The following is a 20,853-nucleotide window of genomic DNA, read 5'->3' on the forward strand; positions in this document are numbered from 1 at the left end:
GTGTGTTTTATGACTTTGACATTAAACTTTACCAGGCAGCTCCGATTGTGTCGTGTGATTCGAGGAGCAGGAAGCAAATAAAGTTTCTCTGGGAAACAGAAAGCATTCTGTATAATCTCCTTAAAAGTACAAGTTCAAGTTGTAAAGGACAGGAAGTGTTTTGTGTCATGTGGACACACACCACACACACAGATTGTGTGTTCTTGTGTGTACGTTCTTGCGTTTGTCCACTTGTGAGAAACCAAACTGTCGTCACTAACAGATCAGTGAAAAGTCTTTGATGATTCAGGATTCAGAGTCTTTCTACGTGTTGAAACTTTATGTATATGACACATATTCAAATCTGCATCACAAGTTATTATCAGTGGAGATAAAAATTCATAGATGAGAAGAAGATAACCCAGGAGACCGGCTCTGGCTGTTTGATTACATGTTGTCGGTGTGTGGACGTAATAGAAGCTGGTTTTATCTGAAGAACCAGAAGCTGAAGGTTGTGTCGCTCTGCAGCATCGACTCTCAGTTAGAACAGCTTCACTGGATTAACTGAGATTAACTGAGATTAACTGAGATTAACTGAGGAGACACGTGAAACCTGAAGAACACAAACATCTCAGGATGAAGAAGAGGAGCCGGACACGTAGAAGACGAAGACGTCCACTTGGAAACACGAGGAGATTCCAGATCTTCTGGTGATGAGGCCGGTGTGGAGGAGCTGTAAACAACAACACTGATCTGTCCACATCAGAGTTTATACGTCATGTCCGGCCTCCTGCTGCTCTACAGGCTCCGCCTCCTGCTGCTCTACAGGCTCCGCCTCCTGCTGCTCTATAGGCCCCGCCCCTGCTGCTCTACAGGCTCCGCCCCTCGCCTGGATGTTCCCACATGTTCTTGTTTGATCGAGTCGGACCCGACAACCTGCTGCTGCTCCACAAACACCAACTACACAACATGTACACACACTGGTTTACACAGTTCCTATCTGAAAACAGTATTAGACTTTTCATGTGTATCAATCAGGGTGTGTGTTGATCCAGCTGTGTGTGTGTGTGTGTTTGTGTGTGTGTGTGTGTGTGTAGGAGTGCAGGGTGGAGCTGGTAATGGTTTGGATCGGTGTCAGAGCGATGGGAGATATGGAGGCAGTGGGAGTGGAGTATCTCTCCTCCTCTGATACCTTATCACTTCAGAGATTCACACGCACACACCCACACATACATACACACACACACACACACACACACACACACACACTGGGGGAGTCTCTGCTGTGTGTCTCTGGTGGTTCACCCTCGTGCAAGTGAAGGTTTTATTTGAAGCTTCACAGATTTACCGACTGCTTCAGCCTCCCCCTCCAGCAGGAGATACAGATTGTTATCCGACCACAGTTGGATTAAAACAAACCATTTTCTCTGCATAATTTCATATTGATTGAGATTATGTGATATCTGTGGCGACTGCAGTGGTTGTTGTGTGATGTGTTTGTGTGAACACTTTGTGTTTCTCAAGTGAAGAAGCAGCAGCAGTTCAGCTCCTTCACGACAACAGGAACATGTCCAGAGGAGGTTTGAAGATTTGTTGCGACGTAAGAATTTGCTTTGCGTTTGGTCCAAATGCTGAATTATGGTTATGAAACTGAACTCCCCCCCCCCCCCTGTTGAATGGGGGGGTTCCCTCAGTTTATCGGTGGAGGTGATGCAACAGGAGCCGACAGATCTAGAAACAAGAATCGTAGTCTTCAATCCGCGTCGTCCTGTAAAACAGTGACACATCGTCCTCTGCATGTCCTCCAATAGAAACCAGTGTTTAGAGGAGCACCCCCCCCCCCCCCCTCCTCACTGGAGAGACGCGTCCCTCCAGCACCTGAAAGGATCACCATCTTAAACGTGTTCTAAGCAGAGTTGAGGCAGAATCCTCCTTCGTGCTTTGGTTTACTCTCTGCTGTTCATTCAGGTTTTGGTGTGAATCTGGTCGTGGGGGGGGGGGGGACTGGTGGTCGGTGTGACAGCTGTCAGGAGGAATTCAGGAAGCTTTTCTTTCTCCTCTTTAGAAAAACCGAGGCGGAGGAAGAGGAGGGGGACGACGATGAGGACGGAGAAAAGACGCGGGGATGGGAGTCTTGAAATTTAAGCTTCACAGGAATTCACTTTGTCTCTGAGGAGCAGTCGTGAGGCTTTCACCTCCAGACTGGTTGGTTGTTTTTTTGCTCGGCTGGTTCCAGTGTTCCCACCACGTCCAGTGAATAGACGCTCCTTTCACCGCTCGCTGAGACGCCTAATGAGGGGGGACTAGTTTCTGTCTCACTCTGTGTGTGTCCGCCTCAGGCTGTGTGTGTGTCCGTCTCAGGCTGTGTGTGTGTGTGTGTGTGTGTGTGTGTGTGTTCACATAGCAAACTGAGACACAGTGTTTTATTCTCGTTGATCACTTGCGTGTCTCTGAACACGAGGACGTCACTGGGCTGTGAGTTTCACCACTTGTCTACTTTTCTCTAAGAGCAGGAAACGGTTCCTCTGCTGCCACAGGACGTTTAGGATTTTGTTTTAAATAGAAAAAGACTTTGGGTCATGAAGGTGAAACCTGTCTTCTGTGCAGTGACCAGCAGGGGGCGACTCCTCTGGTGGTTTCTATAGAAAGAGACTCTACTTCTCACTTTATAACGTCAGTGAACATTCAGGAGTTTCTGTCTCAGTCTCTAGTTTCAAGTCTTCTTCAAACAGCTGATGATCATTTAGTGAATTATGATCATTTAGAGTCAAAGAGACCATAAAGCACTGGATGTGTTGGGGGGGGGGGATACCACAGTGTGATTGACAGCTGGTATCGTTCAATTGCTGCATGTGGGTGTGTCCTTGAGCTATTAGTCAGGCTCCACCCCCCTCTCCTCCAAATATGGTCCCTTCTGGGTTTAAAACCAAATGTCAAACTGAGGCTTCGGACCAGCAGCTGAAGAACTGAGGTGACGGTGGGTTGATGCTCAGTTGGAAGGATGTGGTGTAAGTTAGCATCACAGTGCAGACGACAGCTAGCGCCATCATCAGGTCAAAGCTTGTATTTGTCGGATGTTTCTGTTGCTTTGGTCTGATTAAGGTGTAAATTACATCGTCATTGTTAATTAGCTAATGAGCATGATTCAGATGGTCTTCGATCAGTTTTTCTTTTCACTCTTTATATTTATCACCAGAAACATTTGAACTTTGTCTGTTGTTGCTCCTTCACACTGAAATGATCCCACCTGTAAAATTCTGTAAAAATGTGAACGATGAAGAACTTTAATGTTAATCAGTAAATCTGAATCTTTACTGCTCCCTTCAGACTCAGTGGAATTTCAGGTTGTTGTGAGTCTCAGGTCAGACCGACACATGGAGACTGTGTTTGTGCAGAAGGTCAGAACTGACCTGGTGTCAGTGCCTCAGCTCCGAGCCGAGCGGATCCAGGATGGGCTCCGGCTTTAATTTGGATCTGATTTGAAGATTGGATTTGAACGTTCTCACTCTTTCAAATCTCTCGTTCCTCATTTTCTTTATTTGATCACTTCAGAGCAACAGAGAGCTCTAAACTGTGAAATGATGATGTCACCGACTGAACCTTTCTCACAAAACAAAACAGTTCACACGCTGACAACTTACGATGGAGTATAAGAATATTCGAGATTATGAAAAGGAAGTTGTCATATTGTGAATTTTCCTGGTGTGAGAAGAGGGAGTCGAGTGTTCGCTGAAATGACCTTTGACCTCTTCACCAAACCCCCGAGGCAGAGGCAGGTTCATGGAAGCAGCCATTTATCTACCCAGGCAGCGTACATCTCACACTCACACACACACACACACACACTCAGACACACACAAATTATGTTGTTCTCTCGCTTTGAACAATAAGTAAACGTTTCCTCCGCGGCTTCTTCCAGGAACTGACTTGTTCCTGTGTTTCCTGAAGAGGAAGAATGAAAAGACGAGACGGGAACAACGTGTTCAGAGAAACGAGTTCGTTCAAACTGGAGCTTCCACACTTCAGGTTCAGCCTCTGAGGAACAGATTCAAGGATCTAGATGAAGGAAAAAGAAAAAGAAACTCATATCAATGTGTTTGTGTGACAAGTTCAATTAAAGATCCAGATCTGGTTTCTACAAGCTGAGTCTAAAACGTGGTTTAAAGACACATGTGCTGGATGAAATAGTTTTCTCTTAAAATAAGACGTGTGTAATGTACAATTATTGTTAAAAAAAAAGTTTTTTACTTTATTTTTTTTTAGAGATTATGAAATAAATTTCCTTTATGAAATATATTTGGAGGATAAAATTGTTAGTTTGCAGGAGTTTCGTCGTAAAGTTAATTAATTTATGGAAAACGAGGATGAATCCAACTTAAAGAAAAAATTAACAGTAAATCAGTCAAAATAACAAATAAGTGACAATCGTGTAAAACTTTTTTAAGTTTTAATAAATGAGAGTTTTGTCCCGACGTGTGATGATCTTGTTCTTTCAGATCAAACATGGTTGCACATTATTTCTGATAGTTGTGGACAGATGTGACCGTCTCATCTCATCTCTAATCAGAACAGACGTCCTCCTCTTCCTCACTCTGTGTTCTCCTCCTCCTCCTCCTCCTCCTCCAACCTGAAGCAAACTGTAACGTGTCCTGTTTGAAGAATGAAGAAGCTGCAGGTGTGTTTTTTAAAAACCTCTTTGTGACTCACTTGAAGGATGTAGGAGTTGAGTAAGAGTCCAGGGGCCCGTTTCCTATTCTTCTCTTTCCTCGGATGACGTCGGCTCTCTTCCTCTTCCCAGAATCCCCTGGGGAGGGGGGGGTGGGGGTATTTCCTCGAGGCCTTGGACAGTCCGAGTGGGAGAAGTGGTGATCAGAGATGGTTTCCTCTTCCCAGAATGCCTTGTGCAGCTCGGTTCCCACAGCGCTGCGTGTTTGTCTTGACTCTGGTCTCTGGTCGACACGGTGGAAAAACAACACGTCCACTCGTCTTCTTTCATCTGCTCGAGTCCCTGTTCATGTCCAGAGATTCTGTTCAGAGGGTTTCTGTAGCTCGCTCGACTGTGGAGAGATGAAAAGTCGACTTTGGGTCAAAGATGAGATTCAGGAGGCCGATGAACTCCTGACTCTTCTCCTGCAGCGGCAGGAAGGCAGCTCACTTTTAAGTTTTAGCGCCCCCTCCTGGTCATGTTGATGATCCAACTCCTCATCTTCGTCCTCAGTGGGAAATGGAAACAATTTTTCCGTTGTCCGTCCATCTGTCCCTCCCATTGTTGTGAACACGATATCTCAAGAGCCTCTAAAGGGAAACTCTTCAAATTTGGAACAAACATTCAAATGGACCCAAGAATGAACTTTGTGGTTAAAATTCAAGGTCACTTTGACCTCAGAAAACTCAGATCTATGAACAGATACACAACAGTTTTAACTGAAGTTTTTCATAACCACATGTTCGTCCAGGAAAGTTCAATTTTGGTCAAATCCTCTCAGAGGAAAAGCTTTGAGGAGATTTCACCATCGCTCACATTGTTGTCCTGGATTCAAGACTTTATTTGTTCTTTCCTGTGGAGACTCTGAGGTTTGATCTCAGATCCTGGTCTTCAGGAGCCTCTGGTGTATCCCTGAGGGACCACGAGAACAAAACACATCCAGGAAAACTGACGCAGCCAAAACTCAAAGATCAGAGTTGGATGTAAAATAAGAGAAGTCAGTTAATCTGTGAGACACTTTGGATTGTTGTGCGTCGCTGGAATCAAACCCAGGAGCATTTAAATCTCATGATAAACAGATGTTAAATTTAATTAAAATGTATTAAAGGTTTTGTCCTTGAGACGATTGAAGTGCAGCATTTCTATCCCACATGAAAATAACTTTATATCAAGAATGATATTAAATATTCTGACCTGTATCTGCTGCAGGTCTCGTCTTATACTGAATAAACCTGCTGAATGAATTTGGAGTAAATTCCTTTCAAATGATCTGTTTTATGTGTTTGAGTCTGAATCAAGAAAAGTGCAAAGATAATAATAATCATAAAACTTTATTATGAGTTAAGCAGACGTCCCAGAGCTACTGTTCTCTGTTGAGTCAGTTCTCTGCAGGACATCGAACATTCATCAAACCAGAAACACAATCGTTTCTACTCTTCTCCATTTTGTCCGACATCTGTGTTTCGCTGTGTGAATGTTTTTACATCAACACACACGTGAAGTCTGGCAATAAAAAAGTAAATCAGAACATTTGCGTGACAGGACAACCCCCCCCCCCCCCCCCCCCCCACACACAACATCAGAGGAAGATGAGATTTACTGTCCGTTAACGCTCGTCCACCTGAGTACAAGCACATGTCCCCTCGCACCATGTGTGTATCTCTCCTCCCGAGAAACTAGAACTGATAACAACAAATACTAATTATCAGAATAATTATCAGAATAATCTTAATAATCTCTTCTAATTCTGATGTTTTATTTTTAAGACACGCTGCTGGATGAGGAACCTGATGGATCTGTGTCACTCAGACGTCTAAATAAGCCAAATCTTTATTCTCTGAGAAATACTTTCCATCTTGTTATGTTAAAAACTAAAATCTTTTGTCTTTCTATTCATAACGAAACTGGAAAAAAGGCTTTGAAAGAAAGCTCACGTTGAAACTTAAGTTTTAAATTGAAAATCTTTATTCTGAAACTCTGCGGCTGCACACGCTCCTGCTGGAGACAACAGAAACCTTCAGAGATCTACCTGCAGATATCATCGTGTTATAGGATCTGGATTATTTTGAAGAAGATAATAGATAAAACAGATCTTCTGCAGATTTGTATTTCTCTAAAAGTCTCCGCTCACATTCCACATGAGCCCATAAAGCCGAGCTGCTGCTGCACAGACCTCAGGTCAGTACTGTTCCTGACGCTCTGTGTGTACGTGACCTCCAGCTCTCGTCAGTAAACCAAGAATGTTGTTATGTTCTGCTCGCTCACTCAGATAAATAGTGTTTTACTGTCGTACGCCCGGGTACCAGGGGCCCGGCTGGGCCCGGGGTCCCAGGGGCACAACCTCTGCCCCAGGTGTGCACCTGTTCTCTGGGCACCGACACAAGCGCGCCCCCTCCCCCCCCCCCGGGTCTCTAGCTGATTAAGTGGCAGCATGTTGGAACCTTAGCAGATTGACTGAAGATGTTTTGTAGGCGTTTTTTAATCTATTGTTTTAGTCCTATTATGAATCTTAAGACAGTTTGAGATGTTGAAGCAGTGGGGGATGATGGGAGTTGTGGTCTTCTCCTCGTCAGGATTCCTTCAGAGTTGATGGTTCAGGAGCTGAACTTTCCTCACAGGTTTCAATCCAATAAAAACACAGAATAAAGCAGCTTTACGCTAGAACTCAGTGTTTCCCCAGCACGTCTCTGATTGGCTGTGAGTCGAGCTGCCGCTAACGACTCCTCAGCTCGTTTCTCTGAAAACTTCTGATCTCAGAGTTAAGAGTTAAAAAACCACCAAGATCCAACAAGACACTTTCGATTGTTGTGGTAAACACTGACACAAGCACAAAGAGGACATGACGCCATCGACAGGCGACCGAATGAAACGTTACCTCGATTCAAACTTCAGATTCATAACTAACGATGAACCCTGAACAGTTTAAAATCTGTGAAAATGTGGAAAGTGACTTGAGACCCCCCCGACAGACGCAGCTCGGTCCGGTTGAGTCGTGAGGGATTGAGAATCAGGACGTGAGGGATTCTGCAGAGAAAATGAGACCAGTCATGAAAGAGAGAGAGACCTGCAGTGGATAAGGAAGCATAGAAAGATTTAACTCAACTTAATGTTCAAGTAATAAGATGAGTGGAGGGATCTGGAGGGAGGGAGGGAGGGAGGGAGTGTGTGTGGGGGGGGGTTATTAAATCATGGAGGGGATTACAGGCCTGGCGGAGAGGGAGGTCGTAAAGCTGTCGCCTCCTCCGGCCGAGGGACCAGAGAAACATCTTCTTCTCACAGAGAGAAAGAGATGAATAAAATATCAGGAGGATTAAAGAAGGTAAATGTGAGAGCAGCGAGGAGGAGGAGGAGGAGGAGGAGGAGGAGGAGGAGGAGGAGGAGGAGGAGGAGGAGGAGGAGGGAAGACAGAGATGAGGAAACACATGAAGTCAGAAATAAGAATATCTGGATCTGCTGGAGTCGAGTTCACTCAGCTGATAAATCAAAAAGAAAAGTTAATTTAATACATGAGGAATGTTCATGTTTTAATATCAATACAAATCGCCCCCTGGTGGCTGGCTGCAGCATAGGTCATAAACCCTCCTCCATGTTAGCAGACAGGACATAGACTGTAAATAAAGATGAACAACACATCTCCACTTCCTCACGCTCAGGAAATGAAGCCAAAATATCCCGGATATGGGCGGCGGCCCACACACACGGTCGACCAATCAGGAGTCAGTCTCAGCTGTCAATCATGACGTCTCAGCATGTTTTTACATCATCAAATAACTAATAAAAAAGTAACTGCCCGGAAACACTTGAACAAACGTCAGTGAGATAAGATCCCATGTCCATGTCTCATCTGCTAACATGGAGGAGGAGGGAGCGTCCATCTGTGGACAGGATCAGGATCTTCAGACCCTCCTGAGATGTTACAGCTGATGTAAGAGGAAGTGGGTCCGAGGGACAGTGGGACACGTTGTCCTCACCAGGCTTGTGTCTGTCCTCCATGATCTCCTTCTGTCTGTCACTTCATCTGCAGCAACAACAGTTCAACACATGAGTTAAGTTCACATGACTTCTGACTGAGTGTCACTGTGCAATGAGTCGAGGCTGAGGCCCGGAGGTGACGCCGCTTGTTTACTCATTGTTTACCTCCCATGGTGCAACAGGAAGAGGAAACAAAGAGCTGGGGCTGATGAACCCTGGGACCAGTTCATCCCCCGATGACCCTCTGTGGTTTATCAAAATAACCCAAAACTATTTAAAGTTGATAAGAATGGAGACCATACAGCACCGGATGTGATGGGGGGGGGGGGGGGGGGATACCACAGTGTAACGGACAGCTAGTAACGTCTAATGGGTGCAGGTGGCAGGTGGCAGGTGGGCGTGTTCTCAATCAGGCTCCACCCCCTGCCCCTCCAAGTGGGAGGGGTCTCAGCAGCAGGTTTAGAGGTGAAGAACTCTTTGACCTTTGTGTGTGTGTGTGTGTGTGTGTGTGTGTGTGTGTGTGTGTGTGTGTGTGTGTGTGTGTGTGTGTGTGTGTGTGTGTGTGTGTGTGCGTGTGTGCGTGTGTGCGTGTGTGCGTGTGTGCGTGTGTGTGTGTGTGTGTGTGTGTGACTTTGTGTTTAAACCGGCAGAGGATGAGTTTCCTTCAGGGATTTATTTAAAAACTCCAGTTAACGCCCCAGATTCCTAGAGACAGACAGACACACACACACACACACACACACACACAACCAGGGGAGGAGACAGTTTGTCCCCCGTCCGTCTCGGTGTTGACGAGTCTGAGGAGGTCGTTTCCTGTTGTCCAGTGAGAACCAAACGAACCCGTCACAGTTTCCCTGCAGATCAGTTTTGACAGTTTGACTCACTTTGCTCCATTTTTACACAGACATTGTTTTACCACAGAAGAAGAAACTCTTCTTCTGTGTCGCCTGGAGTCTGTCAGTTGAACTTGAAGATTTACGGTTGTTTTCATAGTTCTCTTCACAGTTTATACTTTATTTACTCTTCACTGCACATAGATGGAAACAGCTGCTTCACATTCAAGTTCATTTCCGTCTCCTCACGATGGACGAGCTCGTTCAGGGGGAAACGAGAGATTCTGAGGATGAAGCTGTAGTTTGAGTCTGTGAGCGTCTGATTATCAGAGGGTCAGTGTGTGTCCTGTGTACACGGAGCCATGTGCAGCTTCTAGTTTAGTTTGCTTTTTGTTGAAGTTTCCTCAGGAACAGAATCCTTCAGCTCCACATGATCTTCAGTATCAGGACTTTGTGTAAGAAACTCTATATTCTCTTAAAATTGTGACTTAATTCTGTTAAATGATTTCCTTCTTGTGACATTTGTAGAATTATGATTTTTTTCTAGCTAATTTAATCTCCCGAATTTTTTTTCTGAGAAATTATGAGACTGTTCTCGTAAAAAGATTCAAGATCTCCAGGGTTTGGGTGTTCATGGGTTCCCCTGCTGTATATTTCATGAACTATTTTTTCCTCGTTAAATCATAACTTTAATCTCATAATTTAACGTCTATTCTTTTGAATATTGTAACTTATTGTAATTAAATCTTCTCTCTGTCTTCGACATGGCCCTCGTACTCTGTCGTAAATCTTCCTTTTCTGTCTTGTTGTGCACATTACATAAGATCCGTCCTCACCAGGGTAACACAACAAGTGAAAGGCTTTTGAAAGTTTGTATCACAAGGCTACCGTGGAAGGTGTGGGATATTAATGTGTGTGATTATGTTATGAGTCACAGTGGTTTTTAAAGGGAACGGGAGAATTAAAGCATAAACCTGAGAATCTTTATTTTACCATGTTTTTATGTGGAAGTGACGAAAGTGACAAAAAACTCTCCACATGGATTTGAGCTGAGGATCAAACCTGAACCACGTCAGAGACCGTCCCGCAAAGATCCACTAAGACAACAGATCTCACTCCATTGACAAAACAGTCATTTCACTGTGATGAGTTTCATTTGTTTGTGGTAACGTGTGATTTCCTTTGATGTCAGAAGTTCTCAGATCCTTTGTTTTTATAAAAGTGCCACAAGTCACAATTACAGCAGAAAACTGATCCTGTAAATCTGTCGAAGGCAGAGTGATTACAGTCGTCTTCCTCCCCAGGGAAGGACACACACACACACAGACACACACACACACACACACACACACACACACACACACACACACACACACACTGAATGCTGAGTTAGGAAAGTTTGTTGTTTGTGTGAAACCTAAAACAGAAATTAAATGTGTAATTCCTGCAGACTGGTGTTAGAACCACAGTCACACATGTTCCATCTCTCTCCAGATTCTGATGAGTTATGATGTGGGAGCATGGTCAGTTTCTCCTGCAGCTCAGGGTCCAACTCATTTTTCATCCCACCTGCAATAATTTCACGTTTGGCAATAAGTCTCAGTGAAGTTTGGAACGTTGCAGCTTGTTGAGTCGTCTCATGGAAAAGCACAAAAGATGGAAAGTGACATCAGAAGAAAGCAAACAGAATTCTCAGATGCTCGTTTGTGGTGATTGTCCGATCAGGACGGCTTTCCTTGCTAGCTAGCATCCTCCATTTTCATAGCAAAACATCAACAGTATATATTTTAAATTCAAACTGGTTGTTGCAGTTCAGTTTTGGATTTGGATTTTGGGGTTTTGTCTCGTGGCCCGTCCACTGGTCCCCCTGCGTCGCCCTGCGTCTCCCTCCTGGTGTTAGCACTGAAGCTAACTGGGGTTCCTCTCCAGGCAGAAACTTTCCACAGCGGAGAACAGAGCAACATGATGAGTTGAGCCGTTTCCCTTGTGAACCACATTCCCTGGTTTCCACAGCTCCTGATGCAGATGCACTTCCTGTCTGCTGGGGGGTGATTCAGGAGCTGGTTCAGGACGTGTCCGAAGTGCAGAGGGATTATGGGAATAAGTAAAAACTGAAAACTATGTTCTTTGGATTGTGTTTTTAGTAAATGTGCAGTGATTTAATTAGACTTGATATTTGGGTTGTTTTGCCCCGACTCCTGAAACTTGTTGGTCCCAGTTGGAGTTTTAATAAAATTTTCTATGAGTTTCAGATTCTTGTTTCGATAAAGAGATCGTGATTTAATGTGATTTATTCTGTTGTCTCATTACCACACAATCAAACTCTCTGTTTTAAAACTGAATGCACGTGATGCAAATCCCAGCTTCCTGTTTGGTGCTGTTTCAAACTGACGGGAGTTCTCACGTTGTGTCACAACTGACCTGAGATCTGCTCTCTGGTTCTCTGCTCTCTGGTTCTCTGGTCTCTGGTTCTCTGCTCTCTGGTTCTCTGCTCTCTGGTTCTCTGGTCTCTGTTTCTCTGCTCTCTGGTTCTCTGCTCTCTGGTTCTCTGGTCTCTGGTTCTCTGCTCTCTGGTTCTCTGGTCTCTGGTTCTCTGCTCTCTGGTTCTCTGGTCTCTGGTTCTCTGGTCTCTGGTTCTCTGGTCTCTGGTTCTCTGCCTGTTCACTCTGTGCTCATCCTGGAGAAGGTTCCATCCATCTGCAGCTTGTGTTCCTGGTTCAGGCCAAATGAACTCCTGCCAGTGTTTTCTCAGATCACGATCCTGGGCAGCGTCTCTGGTTCAACTCCTCAATATTAATGGAAACATCTGAAATTCCAAAATCACTGAAATCTCATCTACTCTCTCTGTCGATTGGTTACAAAGGAAAGAGATTCTCTCACTGGTTGAACTCAATCAGCCTCGGTTCCCTGAGGACGCTCTGGTCGACTTAGTGGCCTGAAGAAATTTGAAATAAACATAACAAATCTGGTTTTACAGCATATTAATTCATCATCGGATCAAACAGTAGAATAAACCAAATGAGATCAATTCAACCTCTGGGACATAAATAACTTTACTTATCTTATCTTCTCATCCCTGTTGTTCCATGTGATTATCTCAAGCTCGACTGATTTATACAATTTTATCGTTATCGCAGATATTTAAAGAATTCACGATGCTTAAACAATGTGAAAAATAAAATGTCTCTCTTCCTTAACGATCCATTTTTCTTTTTATTTATAGTGATTTAAAATAGAATTATTTTAAAACTGTAAGATATCAACAATCACATTCCTGACATCTTAGTTAATTATATTTTTAATCTATTTATTGGCCATTGATTGGAATCGAATTGTTTCGACTCGCTGACGTTTGTACTTTGATCAATAATCAAGTTATTTGGTCCTTCAGGGTGAAAGACATGAAATAAGTGTTGGATTGTTCTCAAAAACATTTTCATCCCCAGAGGATACGAAAAAGAGAGAATTTTTACTTTAATCATGTTTTATTAATTGTGGAAATATGTCATTTTATATTGAATTTATTTATTAGGTTGACGTGACGTCTCTTATTCATCGAGACTCCACCGCGATGCTAGCACCTCTGTGAAGCTGTGATTTATCTAAATGTTCACGTCAGCATGTTCCTCTCTGACCCTCCTCTTTCTCCTTCTCCGTCCAATCAGCTGCAGCGCTCAGTGTGACCAGTGGGTTCGTCCTATCGCCCGCTCTCCCTCCACGCCGTCACAGATGGCAGCCATGTTGACGTTGTGTCTCCTGCTGTGTCTTCAGCCGGCGGACTCCAGCGCGGCTGCAGGTTCGAGACCGAGGAGTCAGACCGGCCCCCGGCTGCAGCTCTCGCACTCAGGTAGGAAACCCTGCGAGCCAGGAGGAGCGCCCCCTACTGCTCAGAACAGACGTGCACAGCTTGACACGGGTTTGATGTCATCGAATCCAGCCAATCATGGGCCAGTATTCAACAAACGCACAACTTAAAATGTATCCAGACGTTAAGAACTTTCTCCACCAAGTCCGTATTTTTCATCTGCAATTGTTGCACGTTTTGAAATAAATACGACAACAATCACGTTGTTTACACAACGAGTGGAGACATGATGTGTGTCACGTTCTGCTTCATGTGTAGAAGAACAACTTGAGTTCTGTTCAGTCCTGGTTCTGGTTCTGGTTCTGGTTCTGGTTCTGGTTTGGATGAACTGTGACAGCGCAGCACTTTCTTCAGGTGGTTAAACAAACTAATGACAGACTGAGTCACATCAGACACTTGATGCCTCATTTACATATTTAGCATCTCATTAAAACAGAAGCATGAGTCAGAACATTTCCACGCAGCTTTGGAGTAAACACACAACTCTGAGAGATTTACGATCACTTCAGTTGTTGGATTGTTTGTTTGTGTTTGTGGAAGAATCTGTTTTTAATTGTGGCAGTTTATTTCTTTAGTTTGATTTAATTTAATTTGGATAAAGCTGTTGTATCCAAATAAAGCTGTTGTTCATGGGGCAAATTTATTTGCCCCATGAATGTGTCGACCATGTGTTTCACATTTTAACTTCCTTTTCCAATACACACAGAAGTGTGTATTGTAGTCTAGTGTGTGTAGTGTGTGTGTTGTTTTTTCCCCTTTTAGATGTCGTGAAATCCAAACTTAAAAAGTGTGTAGAGATCCTGTTGTGAGGTCAATTAACTCAGTAACTTAACCCTGGAACAGAAGGAAAGTTCTCTCTCTACTTGCCTGCGACAGACAGTTTTTCTTGAGATGTTTTTTTTGTCAGAGAGAAATTTATAACTCTTTCATTCAGATCAGTGAAGATACGTCTCACTGTGTTGATGTGATAATGTGATCAAGTGGGACATTCACACATTAACAGCTTGAGAGTCGATGTTGTGTTAACGACCAGGTTCCTTTAAAACTGCCTCAATTATCTTAATGGAGCGAAATCATTCAGACGACCTGCAGCTCATCAGGGGAGTTCGGATTTCAGTCTCAGGTTTTCTCACTGCTGCCTCAGGCTGAGACGTCCTGTAGACTTACTGTAGACGTCCTCTTGACGTCCTCTAGACGTGTGTGGATGAGTCAATTAAACTGCAGTCGACTTACAGTTTGAATAATGTACAACTGTCTCCTAAGTCACAGAATCTACTTGAGATGATTGTGGTAGTTCTGGTATTGTCCCGACATTTTCAGAATCAGTATATCGAAAATTCTTGTCCTACCAAAATGTGTGTAGCTGGACAAGTGGAACGTGTGTATTTTACACGCAGTGTGGTATGAGCTCCCTAAAAGTTAAATCTAAAATCAAATGTGAAGGTGCAGATCTGAAACAAGCAAAAACACCCAGAGACTCGACTTTGTAACTGCTCCATCTTAATATTTTCTATTATGTTCTGAATATAAATGAAGGCCGACTTTGTGTGTGCGTGTTTGTGTGTGTGTGCGTTTGCGTGTGCGTGTGTGTGTGTGTGTGTGTGTGTGGTAGCTGCCAGTAGCAGTAAAATGAAGCAGTGAACTGAAGTTAACGATTCACTTTTCATGAGTCAGATACTCAGACATGAGCTTTAGGGGAAATTAACACAGTTACACACGTAATGAAAGTGATATAAAACTAATCTAATTGTCTGTCTTGCTGTGTTAATTGTCTGTCTCGCTTCACCTCTCCCTCGCTAGTACACACACGCCCACACACACACCCACACAGATGCATCGCAGACACACACAGCGGGAGAGAGTGTGTGCGTCACTGCCGACCCAGTGTGTGACCTGAGCAAGAATCCAGAGAGACCAGCCCTCATCCTGCTGGGAGACACACTCCGTTAGCCTCTAACCTGAGAGTGTGTGTCTGTGTGTGTGTGTCATCATTTCATTGTCAGAAGTAAAGCTGCAAAAACAGTGAAGACTAAAGGTGGAGTGTGTGTGTTTGTGTGTGTGTGTGTGGGTAGATACTGTTGTTTTTCAGCTCTCTGGTCTGCGCTCTATTATCTTCTGGCTTCTGGAAAAGAACACACACTGCCAAACAGCTGTGTGTTGGTCTCACACACACACAGACACACACACACACACACACACACAGCTCTGACTGGACTGTGCATCATCTCCTCCATGTGAACGAGATGAAGCCGTTGGTCAGAAACTCCGTCAGCTCAGGCTGCAGGTTCAGTGTGTGTGTGTGTCTGTGTGTGTGTGTGTGTGTGAGTTCACTGTACACATCACTGAGGCCAGTTTAGATAAATATCACTTTTCAAATTCTTTCCAGTACTTGTGATGTTCTGGGTTCAAACTCCTCCAGCTGCCTGGTGCGAAATGAAACCAACGCCAAACATCAGTCATCAGGGCTGAGCCTGAATCCAGGATCCACTGAAGTGTGTTGTGTGTTCAGACGGTTTCCTCAAGTCAAATATGCATGTAGTGTGTGTGTCTGTGTGTGTGTGTGTCTGGTTTATTGTTACTGGGACGGACTTGTGTGCAGATTAAACTTCTCTAAACGACAGCGTTCCTCCTGCTGTGAGTTTACTGAAGGAGAGTTCTGACCTCATGTGGAACAAATCCAACGAAAACACGCTGACCTCATGTGGGAAGCACACACACACACACAGACACACACAGACACACACACACAGACAGACACACACACACGCACGATGTGATAGCTGGGGCAGTACAGAACCAAGTGTGTGTTATCTCTCTCACAAACACACACTGTTGTTTTTTTAGCTGCTCTCTTAGACAGATATGAACTGGCATAGTCATATACAAACATCCAATTATGATTTTGACAGCTGCCCACACACACACACACACACACACATACACACACATATACAGACACACACACACACACGCCACCCTATTTGTCGTCCTTATTATTCAATAAACTGAGTGAAACGGTTCATGTGTTGCTGCAGGGAATCTGTCAAACCTTATTTAAGTCACCACAAACTGTGTGTGTGTCTGTGTGTGTGTGTGTGCAACCACACACCCGTCACCTTTTGGTGTCATGATGTGACCTTTGAACTCTGCCACCCCCGAAGTGATCGTAGGATTGAGAGAAAAACGAGATTCGGACAAAAAGCAGAATAGAAAAGAAGATAAGAGAGAGAAAAGGAAAAGGAGGAGGAGGCCATCAGGGTTCGAAAGGGTCAGTAAAAGAGGAGAGGAAAGAAAAGAAGAGCAAGGAAGGAATGATGGAAGAGAAGGAAAGAAGGAAGGGAGGGAGAGGGAGGAGAGGAGGGAGGGAGAGAGGGAGAGAGGGAGGGAGGGATAGAAGGGTAGAATGTTTCCTGAGGTTAATGAACCTGTCAAGCACCTGAGAAGAAACAGAGCAGTGAAGGAAGAGAGGTCAGTGTGTGTGTGTGCGTGTGTGTGTGTGTGTGTGTGTGTGTGTGTGTGTGTGTGCTTTTCTTCATCATTTACAGACAAACACATTTCACCAAATAACAATAACAACATTTTATTGATTAATCAACTGATCAGTACAACAATTATCTTTGCTTCATTTTGTTCTGCTGTTGTTACACAACTCATGGAAAGAGATAAACTGAGGGGGGGGGGGGGGGGGGGGCTGCAGACACACACACACACACACTGATGCTGGTTAACGTCGCACAGTGGGGAGCTGACAGAACTGGTTACTAGATGAGAGACGGTGGTTACAGATATCAGCTGATTAAAGCTCCTAGTTTACGAACTTATGGCAAGGGTTGCACATCACACAAACACACACACACACACACACACACACACACACACACACACACACACACATACACACACACACACAAACAAACCTGAAGGGAGGGTTTTATACCTTTTAGTTTTTGGGGCAGAAGTTTCTTTATTTCTGAGTTCAGGAGGTACAGGGAGGAGGAGGCGTCCTGTAACAGTGATTCACACACACACACACACATACACACACACACAAGCACACACAGACACACACGCACACTCACACACCCTGTTCTGCTTCACTTACCTTGACACCTCACTCTGTTTCAGCGCTGGTGTTTACTAAACACTCTGTAACACTTCAACCTCTAGTCAAGCATGAGGGTGTGTGTCTGAGTGTGTGTGTGTGTGTCTAAGTGTGTGTGTGTGTGTGTGTGTGTGTGTGTGTGTGGACCAGGTCTTTGATGATACTGGAGACACAATAGCTTGGTGTAGTGTCCACTCTCCATTAATAAATGAAGCTCAGACTCATTTACTGACACGTTGAAGAAGTATTAATACTTTACGTCTTTATTAAAATACAAACTTAAAACAAGTTTGACGTACAACAGTAAATCCTGTCTACAGGAGAGGTCATACATCTCATCAGTGGCTTGATGATATCTGTCGGGCGGATCTATTCATTTCACTTCTATGTTCATGTCTATGTGAGCTGACATTTCAGTGAGGAAACTCAAAACAAAGCAGATTGGAGGTTATTTCAAGTTCTTCATCTTAATCGTTGTCTTAAAAGTTGTTATTGAAGCTTTGCTCCTATTGGCCGACACCCAAAGCCCTGGTTTCAGCATCGGGACTGAAAGAGTCCGAGCCGTGCGTCCCGGCTACAAACAAAGACAAGAAGAAGAAGAAGAAGAAGAAGAGGAAGAGGAAGCGGAAGAAGAAAGGTGGTTGACGTCCTCCTCACGTGTCACTTCCTGTCTCTGTCGGCTGCTCCACCTCTCACCTGAACCATGAGGAGGAGCTGATGTTGTGTTGTTCAGCTGTGAAACACAAACTCTGAAACTGAAGCTGGGTGCAAACAGCCACAGGACTGTTCAGTTCTGTATCAAACAGAAAGTGAATTAAAGTAAAGGAAAGTTTTCACAGTTCATCTCTTCACAAGTTGAATTGAAGTTAAGAAAGAGATGGAGGAGAGGAACGTCAGCTCATCGCTCTGAGGCCTCACAGCTCCGGTCACCAGTCGAGCTGGCAGCTGAAATACAGGATAAATAAATGTGAAGTGAACCGAGCGGAGGGATAATAACCCGTTGAGTTATTTTAGCAATCTGTCTGCAGCAGTTTGGATTTTTTGAAGTCTCCTCCAGATCCTGAAAAGCTGATATATGAGATGTGTCAGAGTTCAGAGAAAAGCCCTGGAGCTGTGATGTAGAGGCTGGAGTCAGAAGAAGAGGAGGAGGCTCCGAGAGGTTTGGAGATAAATGAAAAGATCACGACTGAAAAGTTCAAACCAACAAGAGCCCAGAGTTCTCAGATGCTGATGATGCAGCGGTGCAGACAAACTGAAGATTCAATATAAACAATTACAACGATTACAACTGAGTGTGTGTGTGTAGTGTGTTTGTAGTCTGTGTGTGTGTGTGTGTGTAAAGTCATGCTGTCCGAGCTGGAGACAGTGGAAGGAGAAATGGAGGCAGACGCTGATATTTTAAGAGAAGTCATCTTTCTCTGTCCGTCACTTTAATCCCTCTCCTCATCCATCTCTCTCTCTCTCTCTCTCTCTCTCTCTCTCTCTCTCTCTCTCTCTCTCTCTCTCTCTCTCTCTCTCTCTCTCTCTCTCTCTCTCTCCCTGGCCCTGGCCCTTCCAGCTGCCAACCACTGGATCCGTTATGAAAGACAAACACCATCACCAGCCTCCAGACCAGGAAGTGTTTAGCCTGAGGCTGAAACTGGAGCCGAACAGCAAAGTGAACCATCGCCTGAATCAGTCAAACTTTATTTACAACATGAGAACGTGTGGACTGTGTGAGCAGCAGCTGCAGTTTCACACTGAAAAAACAAACTAATAACTTATTCACTTACTATTTGTTTAAAGATTTCAACACTGAATTACATATGAAGACATAGATCAGGTAGAAACTCTTTATGTTCACAACAGACTCCTGTCAGATTCTCTATAACATTTGTATAAAACCTCTAATATAATACTGTGGCTCTATTGGAAAAGAGTAAAACAGTAAAACTCCTCTTTGATCACAGAGGCTGGTAAGTGTTGATGTGGACCTGCTTTTCTTTGGCCGGATGTGTCGCGGCAGCTCTGTCAAATAAAGTGAGAGAAGAAGAAGAGAAGACGGGAGACGCTGCTACCTGAAGTCACCAGAGCAACAAACAGAGGAGTCGAGTTTCAGAGCTCAGCAGGAAGTGTGTGTCGCTCTATAGGTCGCTGGTATCAACAGGGAAACAGCTCGGAGGTGACGGAGCACAGACTCCGTTCTGAACACGTGTCCTGGTCAACTCTCACTCTATTACAGCCGAGGGACATTTAACAGAACATTATACACAAAATTAATCTTCTCTATAATATCAAAGGTTTTAAATAACCTGTAAAACATTCAAATACATAAATGATAACAAAGTATATCACAGGCTAAAAATAAACCATTTATTAGGAAAGAGCAGTCATTATTAGTATGAGTACATTTGTAATTATTAGTTGAAAAGGAATTTACTTCTGATTGGTTGTTGCCATTCTGTAGGACAACAAGTAAGAAAACTTTATTTGAATGTTTTTTTAAAAGAGATGAGGAGAGAGATGGGACCAATCATATCTCTGCACTGGCGACACCCAGTGGCCAGATGCATGATGTGCTCGACTCGTCCGACTGTACGTCACCATGTGAACACGATACTACAAGAAAAGTAAATAGTTTAAATTTAGTAGAAGACTGATTAGAACCTGGTGTTTTGACCTCAAGGTCACTGCGACCTTCTGGCCGTGTCTTCTTAAGAACACCTTAGATTTAAATGATTAGAATCGGGGGGGTCGTAGGTCAAAGTTCAAGGTCCCAGTGGCCTCATTACACATGGTTTTTGGCCTCTTGAACATGATATAGGAAGTCTGTCCTTGACCAGCTGTCAATCAAAGAGGAACTGATTTCAGTGGTTGAAAGGTCAAAGGTCACGATGACCTCATATTACTGTGAGAGCATCATGAAAACCTGGAGGGACTGAACCTGCTTGATGGAGGAAAACCATCACAGGGTCTTAACTGGAGTTTTGAGTCAGCAGAAATTCAGACAAACCTGAAACTGTGAGAAGAGGAGAGGAACGGACCAGGACCTCACAGAGAACCAACAGTTTGAGGAGTTTCCTCTGTAATGAAAACGACCTTGGTTGAATGACCTTGACCGTTGGTTTCCTCTGTGTCTGAGAGGACGAGCACAGAAACCACTTCTCTTCTCTGAAGGAGCTTTCTGCTCCATGAGAGGCAGCCGACCCAAACAGAGAAACGTTATATTCAACCTGTGATATGTGGGATTCCTCCTGAGGCTGGATAATGTGAGACGATAGCTTTTAGTGTCAACTTGCACGTGTGTGAGCCAGATACATAGAAACATATTAGAATCTTTCATATCCACCGGGAGTTATGTGCAACCTTCTTCCCCGTGCGAGCTCACCACCTCCCGACATGTTTGGTTTCTATCACT

General features: G+C 44.1%; 1 protein-coding gene across 3 annotated transcripts in view; it reads left to right on the forward strand.

The window, feature by feature from the left end:
• Positions 1–20,853, forward strand: part of LOC128452569 (semaphorin-3D) — a 51,068-nt gene that overhangs the window by 10,744 nt on the left and 19,471 nt on the right. For 2 of the 3 annotated variants that reach the window (XM_053435538.1, XM_053435540.1), the window contains exons 1-2: positions 9,220–9,944; positions 13,155–13,336. In XM_053435538.1, coding sequence (XP_053291513.1) covers positions 13,219–13,336 — 118 coding nt within the window. In that variant the 5' untranslated portion in view covers positions 9,220–9,944; positions 13,155–13,218. Of the gene's footprint in view, positions 1–9,219; positions 9,945–13,154; positions 13,337–20,853 lie in introns of those variants that run through there. The other variant, XM_053435539.1, reaches the window with a different exon arrangement.

The sequence above is a fragment of the Pleuronectes platessa genome, chromosome 2 (assembly GCF_947347685.1).
Source record: "Pleuronectes platessa chromosome 2, fPlePla1.1, whole genome shotgun sequence".
Taxonomy (NCBI): domain Eukaryota; kingdom Metazoa; phylum Chordata; class Actinopteri; order Pleuronectiformes; family Pleuronectidae; genus Pleuronectes; species Pleuronectes platessa.